At 45.7% G+C, this 13,103-nt stretch overlaps 1 protein-coding gene across 12 annotated transcripts in view; it reads right to left on the reverse strand.

Annotated features, from left to right (window-relative positions):
- Positions 1 to 228: 228 nt before the first annotated feature.
- The window catches only part of gpr4 (G protein-coupled receptor 4), a 33,908-nt gene continuing 21,033 nt past the window's right edge, over positions 229 to 13,103 (reverse strand). For 7 of the 12 annotated variants that reach the window (XM_088627386.1, XM_088627396.1, XM_088627387.1 and 4 more), the window contains one exon: positions 229 to 2,767. In XM_088627386.1, coding sequence (XP_088483512.1) covers positions 978 to 2,057 — 1,080 coding nt within the window. In that variant the 5' untranslated portion in view covers positions 2,058 to 2,767 and the 3' untranslated portion in view covers positions 229 to 977. Of the gene's footprint in view, positions 2,768 to 12,769; positions 12,897 to 13,103 lie in introns of all 12 variants that reach the window. The other 5 variants (XM_088627395.1, XM_088627391.1, XM_088627390.1 and 2 more) reach the window with 1 other exon arrangement.

Raw genomic sequence — 13,103 nt, forward strand, 5'->3', positions numbered from 1 at the left:
ATGTGCACACTTGGGCTGTATCTTTGAGTCACTCAATTCCAACCACGTGCCTGAGCTTAACCCCAAACCCAGAAAAAGCAGACAACGTTCCCACTTTGTGTTACTCCTACTGAAGCAGCTTGTGGGGGACCCCGTATTGAGGGATCCTTGACAGTCCCTGCAGTTCTCTGGGTCTCTAGCTCAAAAATGAAGAGGTCCTGGTCAATACACTTTTCATTTTGCACAGTATGAATTTAAAATATAAAATCATTTTAATATTAGGAGCAAACATTAAATAAGCCCTGTTTACCAAGAATAATTGTCTCATTCCATTTGTGGTTACCATAACTTTGTACAGTTATTTTACAAGAAAACAGAACAAAAGATATATAAAACATAGCAAAATAACTTATAAAGTGACTGTGACTGCAATGTGCACTAAGACAAAACCTTCCAAAGCATGATAAGAACTCCTCTTTTGGTAGCAATTTCAGCTAACTGTGCGTTTGAAATTATTTGTGAATTTAAAACAATAAATTAACCTTCTTATAGAAACAAAACTATGGCTATGCAGTTCCAAAGAAACAGACAAAGGATCATTGCAGCTCTGATACAAATAAAATAAACTCCACGATCTGGAAGCTGCTGAGCTCTGGAAGAAGAGTTAACCCACAGTGCTGCACAGCTCTCTTTGTCGTGTCTGTTCGTGTTTAATCTTTAAACGCTGAACTTGGTTTGTACATCATTAAAAACATTTGACTTTTTGTCGCAATGAGTTACAGTTTAATTCCCCTCAAGTTACTTATTGGACATAAATATGGCAACCCTTCCTCAGTAGTAACTTTAATAACAAAATGTTGCATGGTTTTACGGGAAACAAACCGTGATTGCTCATAACCCTGATTTACACAAAACACTTACAAAAAAACAAAACGGAGTAAAATAAAGTACGCTCTCAAAACAGAATCGAGCCATCAGTCCTGGCGGGCGTCTGCCCTTTATTTTTTGATACTCAGTATTTTCATCTGAAGGCACTCCTCTCGCAGGGCCACCAGCTCCGTCTTGGCCTCGTTGTAGAAGCTGGGCTTCTTGGAGGACAGCGGCGTCTCCACGGTGACGGAGGCGCTGGTCAAGATCTCGGGTCGCCGGGCCTTGGTGAAGATGCGCGTGAGGGTGCTCAGGGCACGGGTCACGTCGTGGCGGGCCCCCTCGTTGACGAAGCAGTACAGGATGGGGTCTGCCACGCAGTTGAGGCTGGTGAGCGCCAGGGACATGTGGTAGGCCGTGAAGATGTTCTCCTCGAAGCTGCAGTCGGACAGCTTGCTGAGGAACACGGCGCTGCGAGACAGCAGGATGACGTGGTAAGGGGCGAAGCAGAAGAGGACAATCACAATGAGGCTGAGGGCCAGGCGCTTGATCTTGGCTTTCTCCTGCTTCTCCGTGGAGATGTTCCCTTTGATGGCCTTCAGGATCCCATGGTAGGAGAACAGCATGAGGATCCAGGGGAACAGGAAGCCCAGAAATATGCGGTACAGGTTCAACCAGGCCACCCAGTCCTCCATGGGATACTTCTCAAAACAGAAGGTGTGGTTGTAGCGGTCCTTGAAGAGCTCGTTGTGGAAGAGGGGCGTGGAGTTGGCCCCGATCTCGATGGCCCAGACGACGATGCTAACCAGCACCGCAGTCTTGACCCTGCGGATCCTGGCAAATTTCAGCGGATGAGCCACAGCCAGGTAGCGGTCCACGGAGATGCAGCAGAGGAAGGCGATGCTGATGTAGATGTTGGTGTAGAAGATGAAACCAAAGAGCATGCAGGACTCCTGCCCGTGGATCCAGTTGTCGTGGTGGAGGAAGTAGTCGATCCACAGTGGTAGGGTAGCGATGTACAAGAGGTCTGCGATGGAGAGGTTGATCAGGTAGATTCCAAGCTCGTTCTTCTGTCTGACCTGCAGGTAGGCCGCCCAGAGGGCCATGCAGTTGGTGGGCAAGCCAAGGACCATCACCACGATGTACAAAGTTGGCTGGAAAAGATGGTCGATTTTCGAGTCCACATTGCAGCTGATCGAAGAGTTGCTCATTGTCTTATCGTCGTAAACAGTGAGTCAAAAATGAAAATAACTCCAATGAAATCATAGATGTTTATAATCCACTTCACAACAGTAAAGTGTTCCCAGTGTCTCCTAAGGTAACAGAGCCGTGCTGGCATTTGGTTTTGAAAAGAATCCCACTGTCCTGTTTTGAGACCATTACCCACACCAGTGAGCCTTGATGACAGTTTGAAGTCAGTAAGTGTCCTGAGGAGGAGGCACCAGTCAGCAATCTAAACAGCGCTCTGCCCTTTGTGCCTGCCCCCTGGGACGTACAGAGATCCTGTCAGCAACAGAAAGGGATAGAAATTTCCTGTGGTGGAGTTTTAGGAGATTTGTGCAGTACATGCAATAATACATAGTCAGGTTTAGCAGCCTTTGCGTCTTTAGCCTGGGGGTCTTTTCCAGCGAGGCTACCTCAGGATGGCTCTCCAGTTTCCGTCCCCTGTTCCTGCAAGAAGCGCTTCCCAAGGGCCAGAGGAGGTGCCTGTTATCACCAGAGGGACACGCGGTAAAGCCTGGCTCTCCCCTAAGGCTTCCATATATATCCTGCTGGGATATTCCCAATGTCTTTCCAGCACCACAGAGGAACTCGAGGGCTTCCTGGCGTCTTCCCTCTGTTTCTGTCAGCAAGGTGAGTTGGTCGCATCAGCAGGAGGCCAGCTTCACGGATTCTCTGCTGGCCTTTGCCTTTACCCCATCTGCAGGACAGAAAAACAGGGGGGTGACTGGATGCTTCTGGAAACGGTAATGAGAAGTAAACTAGACCAGCCTACACACATGGATTTAGAAAAGACAGGCCTTGCCTAAATAAATGGAAATCCTTAACTGAAGTTTGGGATGGATAGCAAAAAACAAGCCAATTTCACCCAGCTGTTCTAAATCAAAATCATTCCCACCGTCATCTCAAGCAAACACCTCATTTCACATTCCACTCCAGTATTCCTCCTCCACCCCATCTGCCACATTCCCAAGCAGATTCATCCAAAACTATCCTAAAATACTCAATAAACATTCACAAGGCATCTGATTGTTGGGTGTCGGTATTCATCAGGAAATTCTGTTACAAGCAACAGCAACAATGGATAGTAAGAGAGCCTTTGACATGGTGTAGTTAGGCTTGTAACAAAGTTCCTCATTAAGAATTTTCAGGGGGATGAGTCTGTTGGTATTGAGAGTTTAACATAAAACAGATAGTACAGATTGGGAGGCGAATGCTCAAATTGGTCAAATAAGTAATCAAGTTACAGCAACAGGGATAATAGTGACTGAGCCTCATACAGTATGTATTTTAATGAGATAGAATATAGTATCATTAGTAAAATAGTCTAGGAGTAGACTATTTTTAAATATTCCAAATCCTAAAAGCCACTGACAAAGGGAACTGCATGGCCTCCTTTAGAATCATCTCACACAGGAATCGGAGGACACAGATGGAATCTGGAGAAAGTGTATTCAAATCTGAAAACAGGAGGAAAATCCTTACACAAAGGGTTGTGGGAGTCTGGAGCAAATTACTAGCCACGCTGTTGTTAGACCCACTCAGGGCTGCTGGTAGATGAGATCCTCAAATTTATTGAGGATAAGTGATTACAAAAAAAACTACTCACACTAAATAGCCTTCTGTAATTTGGAAACGTTCTTATGTTCTGTCTAATACATCAGCAAATAGATTCAGCTCATAATTTGTCCAGGCAATTATAAAAATAATTTCTCTACTCATGTCTTAAAAAGATTTCAAGATTTTGCTCAGGCAGCTCAAAACGTGAAGCAGAATATTATATGAAATTGGTCACCTTACATACTTCTGTGGGGTTTTACTATGCCAGAATTCTCAGTAGATTGATTTCTTTCATTTCATTGATTTTGAAGGTCCTGTACTAATAATAACAATAAGCTGATGGTTGCAAGTACAAAGGAGTGAGGATGAGTGAGTTCAAACCATTTGAGATTTACTGAAAAAACAGTTTCATCTGTCAAATATGGACAATGATAGCCCTTGCTATACATATATATAAACATCTCCTATACTCGATGAGGACTGTCTTACTCATTAGCGTCTGTTTCAATTCAGGTTTAATTGCCAGTATTGTGGTTGTGTATTATCTAAACCAGAGGTCTCCAATCCTGATCCTGGAGTGCCAGTGTGTCTGCAGGTGCTCCAGGTCTCAAGCACAAGAGCACCTGAAGAGCTGGACGAGGCTGTTAAACCGGTCCAATTAAGCCAATAATGAGATGCTTCAGGTCGTTATGAACCACACTGGATTGAAAATGTCTAGACACACCAACCCTCCAGGACCAGGTCTGGCGGTCCCTGATCTAACCACAATCTTAAAAAAAATCTCTGTGTTGCACAAATTCTCAGCTTAATCAACAAACCAAACATTTAAAAAAAATATTTGTTTATGATTAAGCTGAAGACACATGAAACTAAAATAAACATTTCTGCTGTCACAAGCACGGCAGAAAGATGACCCTGCTGGGCTCGGTACCTGGCGCAGACGGGATCTGCTGGCAGTGCTGGGGGAAAGAGATGTGAACACTTTGTTCCACAGCCTCAATAATGGGTGGAGCTGGGGACTTTTCTTCTCCATCCTGCCTGCTGGGGCGCTGGCTCTCTGGGGCACTGGACTGACTCAACTAGAGGCTCACTAAGGGGCTGAATGTCAACACAGCTTAAAGACTGACCCCACAAACCACACTCCTGCTCCTTTCAGGACCTCGAATGTCCAAGTAACGGTCATAACTGGGTCCTTCCTTGTAAGGAAAGAGACCTCAGGCAGGAGATGAATTAATCACATTATTTTGTTTTATCCTTGAAGCTTTGACCATCTCTGGAACTTGAAAGCAAACTGGCAATAACTACCAGTTCCTAGACTTCCAGGGAAGATGAATGCAGAACCAGCAAGGGCAGGATCTGAAATGGCCCACAGAAAACAGATCTGTCGGGACAAGGCAGACACAGAGCGCAGCAGACACGTTTGGAAAGCAGAGCTACAGATTGAATGGGTGAGGCATAAAAAGTGAATACAGCATGCTTGAACTGGTGAGCAGGGGAAAGCTCTGGGTTGCAGATCAACTGGATAAAGAACATCCAAATAAGGTTCAATAAAAAGCACTGAACAAGGATCCGTCCAGGGTATACTGAAGGAAGGACTCTGCACTGGAGCTTGGATACAGTGATGCATCTGCGTTTGAGAGTGTGTGCTGGCTGCAAAGGAACAAGTGAAAGCTAGTTCTTATGTTCCACTTCTAATTCCTCTTAGATGAATCTCTTCTTCAGGTATGAACAGCTGAGCCATTGCATTTCTTCTTTCTACTTTACAGCGCAGAATCAGCCTTTCCTTGCTCCTTGATGTCTGGGTCGGCAGCAGTGATGTCTCAGGGGGTGAAGTGGGGGTAGCGCACCACCCTGGGGTCCCCCAGAGCCACCATGTTTTCAGTGTGTTGGTGTGACAAGAGCGAGACTCAGCAAGCGCATGTTCACAAGTCTGCCTGTCACCACAACAAAAACACAAAAAAGAGATCAAATCCACCTGAGCTGAAATGAAAAGAGAGGAAAAGAGCTTGAAGCTGTACAGCCGCAGGGCTACAGTGCTGTATCTCAGAGGGCCTGATAGCAGGAGTACAGCTGCTCTTATCTAGGTCTTGACATTCCAGCCAAACATCTCTCTTGCCAGCTATAATTAAACTTCCTTTGAATGCCTTCCTTTACAATCTTCTGTGAATACATTCTAGAAAAAAAAACAATAATGAGCGTAATTGCAATTTCAAAAGCTTGCAATCTGTGACTGGGGCAATTTACTTTCAGGGTACAACTTTGATAAAAATCTCATTTTGTGATTAGCTTGAAATTTCTCCTCTTGCTGGGCAGCTTATTCATAGCCTACTGTGTACTATATTTGCTGGATTATAGCACAAAAGAGATAAATTAATGTGTGTAGCCCAGCAAAGACTGATCTTATTCAGAAACAGAACAAAAAACAGCCAGATTGGATTTCAATGGGTTTAACAAATCTGATAGATTCCTTTCATGGTGGAAACACATTTGAAGAGTTTTTCTGTTCTACTTTACATTACTAAGGTGCAGCTTGCCTTTTCAATTCTATGTATATTTATATTTAGCTCAATGTAATTGCATGGTTACTGTACTTACTTACTGCCTGACGTAAGTTTCAGTATAAAAAGCAAAAGAAAACAGACCATGAAATGCAATACACCTTTCATTAACAGGAGTATCAGCAAAGCTTATCTCTCACATATCGTGATCGTGTGCACTTGTTTCCAGTTCAGATACAGGTTGCACTGGTTTATGATAAAATGGCTCACACAATTCTGGCCCTGCAGGGCTAGTGTGTCTGCAGGCTTTCATTCCTGCTCAGCTCTTAACCACCGATCTCGGCTCATTCTTTGCCTAATGAAACCAGAAAATCATTTACTTGTCCCAGCTCTTCAGTTGCTGGTGATTTCGGGGGAGCTGGAAGACCTGCAGACACACCAGCCCTCTGGGAACCAGGACTGCCCTGAGCTGACGCAGGGAGCTCACACAGGGGCTGGACGTGTCTTCTCTGTGTGCAAATGAAAATGAGGGCACCTGCAGGTAACGCTCACATAGCGCCATGTGACCAAGGGAAACACATTCAAGTCATGATATTTGGATGCCATTATTCATGTGCACAATGGGAGTGTTTGTGATAAGGATCAATATTGCTGCTTGGTGCAGCATATGATCAACACTATTGTCACAAGTTTGGCCAATGGCACAGTCTTTCACTGGCAGCACAAACTCTAAAACACACTGCCTGTTGAAGTCTCTACGGCATACTCTTGCTAGTGACTTTCATGTTACAAGGTCCCAGGGGTTTCTGGAGAGATAGTGGCTGGTGTGCTGCCTGATTTTTATTGGCCCCAAATAAGTTCAATACAAATCAGGTCAGGAACAGTTTCAGTCCTTGCAGTCAAGTCGTCAGTACAAATCAGTAGGAATCAAGTCAGGGACACCCTCATTGTTTTTCTTCTTTTCTAGTTATCATATATCCTCCTCCCTGGTTTCCTGCTGAAAGCTTTTAAGCTTGGAGAGCTGCCCTGCACTTGCCTAAAACTCTTGAAAGCCAGTTAAACTCCTGGAATTACAAAGGCAAACACTCCGGCCAGATTTCAGATGTCCTTTAAAGTTTCTTCTTTAGTCTGGTGGCACTAAGAAATGTGTGAGGTTGTCAGAAATCCACTTGTGGTAAAATAAAACAGAAAAAGACCTGCCTCAAATACCGAAAATCACACCGGGACCCACTCCAGAATGACAGATGTACAATCACAAGCCAATTCGCAGTGCTTTGTTTGGCTCTAAATCCCACTAAAATTAGGTCCCTGCTGTGTTAGACAGAATACCACAATCTCTCTGCCAGAACATTTGATCTCGCTGCATTACAGCTACGGTCCTTGTATCCGCAAGTTTCCAGACAAACCCAGAAAACATGAGGGTCAGACCACACAGTGACTGGCTGTAATCTGATTGCAACTTCAGCTTTTCATTGTATTTTTGCTTAATTTTTCAAAAAAAGGTATGGAAGCAGTAACTGGATCCACATGGGAACAAGAGGTCTGTAATCTTACTTAACCCTTCAATCAATTTAATTCAAATGAAATAAGTGCTTCCTGGTTTCAGTCCCCATGCATGCTTTCATAGTTTCCACTTGGCCCTCAACTGTCCCTTGGAGACTAAAGAGATTCAGTTACCCTGGCCTGTCTGTCCTTGAACTTTCTTTAATTGAATGTTCAAATGCAATTATGTTTAAAACACTGTGAGACTTTGGAGAGAGACAGTATGTGAAAATTGTTTCAGTTGAAAATTTAGACTCAATGGAGTATAGTAGTCAATAAGAACTCAACAGAGTATAGTACAGACAGTACAGTACTCAATGGAGTATAGTACAGTCAGTACAGTACAGTACTCAATGGAGTATAGTACAGTCAGTACAGTACAGTACAGTACTCAATGGAGTACAGTACAATTGCAGAGTCACGGAGAAGCCAGGAGCAGTGGTGACCGTTCAGAGACTGAGATGAACAGCAGCTGAGCTTCGGGATTTCTCTGCATTATCAAAAAGTACACAGCAGAGAACACCCAGAGAAGTGCAACAAGACTCAGTACAGGTCTTTAGCAAATGTCTTACACAGGAACTTAACCCTTTCAATTTCGATAAACCACAACTAAGAAAACTCTTGTTTTGAGGTTTTAAAAACTTTCAAAGTAGTCAATAAAACTGGCCCCGGTAGTTCCTTCAACACAACACATGGGACAGATCAGCAGCGAGATAGAAGAAAATGTCAGAGCTATTCCTGATGCCCTGATAGAAATGTATTGTTTATAACGATGACTCGATAATATCATTACCAGGCTTCCCGTGCCTGGAACAAGCACTCACTCCCACCAGCACAATATTAACACTCAACGGCCGTGAACTCACAGCAGCCCTGCCTGCACAGCAAGCAATACAGTATGACTGCCCTATCTTCCTCACACCTGAAGAAGGCTGCCCAGCCAAAACATCACGTTTTCTTTCTTCTCTTTTCAGCAGGAATAAACCTATTACTTGTTCCTAAGCAATCCGGTAAGAGAGCACCAGGGGAAAGTCCAAGCAGGCTCCACCTGAAACAGATGACCGACTCGTTTGAAAAACATGAAACGGCAGAAAAAAAATGAGTGTGCAGAAAAACATGGTGAATGTCCATTTTTAACGTTCTGTCATCAGCTTCGTACATCACATCAAGATCGTTCCATACCAGTTCTGCCAGAGAACTGTATAAATTTGAGGTTTACGTCTATAAAACATACTACGTGCACATTAACAAACAGTTGCAGGAGTATCTGATAGCACTTAAAAACTGCCTCGGGGATTGCCGTCTTCTCCAGCGGCCCTTACTGAAAACCAATGTGGACACTGACTGGTGCAAGGCACGCAGAACCAGGATGCACACTAGTGACACGTAGCATCTAGTGTCACAGTAGTGATATCACAGGTGTTACTCCTGACAGTGCAGGCCATCTCTGCACACGGCTCCAATGCCCAAGGCCTTCAAGGAGCATGGCGCTGAGGAATCGACAGGAGGTTCTGGGGCAGGACTGGCTTGAGTTTCTCTTCTCTTATCAGCATGGAATAACCCTTTACTTGTTCCATTGTCCTCTCTAGTTCTCCCGCTAATTTTGCTTCCTTCCAAAAACAGCTAATTTGAGTTCAACTCAGAAAGCACTCACACACACACATACAGCAGAAAGCAAGCAGCCTGTTGCAGGAAAGACTGTTTTGCTGTTAACAATCAGAGATCAACAACTGTAGTATTGCGTCACAGTTTGCTGCATAAGATCACCTAAGGAGTTCCTGCAGCAGATACTGCATAAGAGTGTGTTCTAGTTTCAGATAACAGCAGAGCTCATTCAGGAGGAGCTTGAAAACAGAGCTCCTGAATCCTCCTGAACAACAGGTCCAGGCACCCATGCAAACACTAAGTAATCTTTCAAAATAGCACCAGACTTCATTAAAACTGCAAGATCCATTAGTTCCCAGGACAAGCCCCGTTTGCCACACATAAAAAGCTTTTAAAATCAATACAAAGGATTTTTTACTCGAGGATATCCATGGAATGACTTAAAAGCCAATACTTTGGCAAATGTAAGGCCCTTCTTGACTCAACAGTGTTGTGGAAGCAATGCAGTTACATACCACTTAGTCATGATATTCAAAATAAATCACAATAATATCCCCAAAAAGACAATAACTAATGCATTATTCTAAGGGATCTGGAGCTACAGACCCCGAGTGCCTCAGGATTTTGTTTAGAGATTTAGGGAGAACCGTTATCAGAGCCTGCGGGGAAGATCCATCCCACCACACTGGAAACAGTGACCACATGTAACTGAAAGCAGTCAGATTCAAACGGGACAAGGGGTATTCCTTTGGAAACCGCTCCTCCAAAAAAACACGTGGTGAACAGAGGAGAACGATAATTCTCACCACTGAGTCCGGCGGAAAAAAGAATGAGGGACAGGATGGCTGGAAATGAGCTCCTCTTCCATAACCGGGATGACGCCGGACAGGAGCTTTTTCCTGCATCTTTCACAGGTGGGAGGAGGCCGATCGAGGCACCAGCTTCTCCTCCCGCCGCCGAGACTCAGCCCTGCTGGGTCTGCTGCAGCAGCGTCACCCTGCGGCCTGTGGCTCACTGACCCCTGACCTCACGCCCGGACCCCCTAGCGGGTGCGGGGGCTGGCGTCTGGGGGTTGTGTTCTGATGCACAGGGGGGTGGCCGGGTGTAGGTGTGAGAGGGGGCGGCTGGGCAGTGCCGAGCAGCGCCAGGGCAGGAGAATGGCAGCGGAGAAACTCTGGAGTTATTACTGGCTCCACGTCCCCTCTGCTTCCTGTAGCCAGGAGCTTTCCCAGCTCTGCGCTGCTTCGCCTCCTCTCTGCCCTTGGCTGCTTTCTTAATGACGTCTTCCGAGCCTGAGCAGCTGGCCTGCCATGTCCTCCAGGGAGCCCAAGTGGACGAGGATGCTCTCTAGCTGAAGCCTGGGATCAAATCCCCCTGCTCTTCAAACCAGCAGTTACTGGAAGCCTTACTGGCACCAGGACATGTACGTCTCCCACAGAAACAGACCCACACACCAGTTACCAGTCCTGAGGGTTACTGGTAGCTTAAGTTCAGATCCCGTTTCTTCCGCTTGGCCCGGAGCTCTTAGCTGTTCTTTGCGTGAAAGTCTTCTCTGTCAGATTTCTTTCAAGGTGAACACCAGAGAAATGCACCAGGCCTGAGCCCGCCCAACGCACAGGAAACCGCTGACGAAGACAGCCTGCTCTCTCACTCTGCTTCCAAATCTCTTTTGTCCTGTTTCTTTACTAAAATACAGTAGTTAGTCTGTCCCATTCCCAACAAAGACACAGGCACAAGAAGGGGTGGAGCAGATAAGACATAGGAAGAGAGAAAGTAAAAGAGGAGGGAAGACCGCTATTAAATTAAAAATTTAACAACCACCAGTCAGCCAGAATGAAACACTAGCCACTCGAATACAACAGTCCAGAGCACCCAGACGAGGTAGAAACAGTTCCTCAGGGATTTTCTGCTTCGCCATGAGGGTCAACACTGATCTCTGTGTTAAAAGCACCCGTGAGATTAAAACTGGGAAAAAGAGCTGCCCAGCATGCTGGTAGTGCTGGCTTCCTTTTTGTCTTTGATGCTTTACAGTCATCTCACCTGAAACGTGGTTGACGAGTGCAGAGGACTTGGACATGTTGCGAAAGTGAGTTTAATTTCTAGGACTGGTGGACAGAAAGGCAGAGAGATCAAGGGGTTTAGATGTTTGCTGTGAGGCACTGGGTTTGTGTACATTGGCATGTCAGCCTGGCTAATCTGCATGGCGATTTCGTCTGCAGCTTTTATCATCGGGGAACATTTTTGCAGAAAGCCAAAAGCAAATAAAAATCACAATAATAACAGGAACAGACCGCTGGGGGAATAAATAAAATGCACATTTGTCGTGGGAAGAGGAGCCCTGGATGACGTGCTGTTCAAACACAGGTTTTATCTGGAGGGTCACAGAGTACAGGAACTGGGCAACAGCCATTGTGCCTGCAGCCTGCCTTAAACATCACAATCTTTTAATCAAATGAGATGATAACGGTAATAATATGGCTCCCAACACTTCTAGAAGCTCCACTTTTGCCTTTCTTTTAGAAAGCTGGCTGCATGGAAGCTTCATGGAAAGTTCAATATTTATGTCATTTTTTTTCTTTTAACAGCTGTGAAAAGGCAGGGAATACCATGAGACTGCCTGCTTTCTCCTTGATGTGACGTGTCTGTGTTGAAGCTTCTGGGAGCATCTGAACTTCAAAGGCAACCAAGCTGTCTGTTCTGAGCTCACTGCATGGACCATCGCATGAGAAGCCACCACTCTGCAGCCATGCTACACTACACTAGGTCCCCATCGCATTGTTACAAACGCATTGTTATCCGGTAGCTCAGCCTTGTGCATCATGCAGGCCCTGACACAGATGCTCAAGCAGTAGGTTGACATTTGCAACAACAGTGCAAGAGGGAAACTAGCTGCTGACTCTGCAGTACTTTCTAATCCTGCGGAGAGTACTGACGTGGTTGATGCACTTATTTCTGAACCTCTAGGCTGCAGCATCTGCAAAGCAGACCATCTTACTTAGCCAAACCCTGAGTCTCATGAGGTCACCAAGGTCCGGTCAAGGAGAGGGACTGCACTGGGGATCTCAGTGTTGGGATCTTAGTGACTCCCCTTGGGACTCAAAGCAGAAATGGCACAAGCGCAGCAGGGCCTCGTGGAGATCACTTAGAAACATCTGATGGCTGCTGGATTTGACAGGTCTACTGTTCGTCAGAAGTTCAAATCAGGTTAAAAATCATTCGCCGACGCATCACACCGATACTTCTGCTCAACAACAGCCGATACATTAAGCTCAAGCTGAAACAAGCAGAAGAAACATCCCCTGAGCCCCAGAAGTGTTATTTAGTCTTCCTTGCAGACGCAGAACTACGTTGCCGGAAATTCTTTTCCATGCAGAATAATCTTTGCTGGGTCGCAGTACCCTGCAGGGCGTGGGAGTCTGGCATCTCGGGCAGCAGGAGTCGGCGTGGGACAATCCCGGGACACACGTGTAGGAAGTGCAATGAAATGAAATCTATACCTCCAGAGGCTCCCAGGGCCCTCGCCAGGGGGCTTCACCTGTGGCACAGGACACCGCACCAGCCTGCTCAGAGCCTGGAGGGGCTCTTCCTCCCAAGCCTGCGTTCTAATGCTCGCAAGGGCACCTCCTGAAAATAAAGGAAGAGCTCGAGGGATATCTGAATATTTCTACAGGCCTAACCTGGCATTCCCAAACGTGGTCCTGGGGACCCCCAACGTCTGCTGGCTTCCTTTTCAGGTGAGCTCTCTTTTACTGCACCTCGAATTAAGTTCAGTTTATTTGTCAGATGCACAGGTGCAAGGCAATGCTTATTTGCATGTGTGGTCCAATACAA

Source organism: Lepisosteus platostomus, chromosome 4 (assembly GCF_059453375.1).
Source record: "Lepisosteus platostomus isolate fLepPlt1 chromosome 4, fLepPlt1.hap1, whole genome shotgun sequence".
NCBI lineage: Eukaryota > Metazoa > Chordata > Actinopteri > Semionotiformes > Lepisosteidae > Lepisosteus > Lepisosteus platostomus.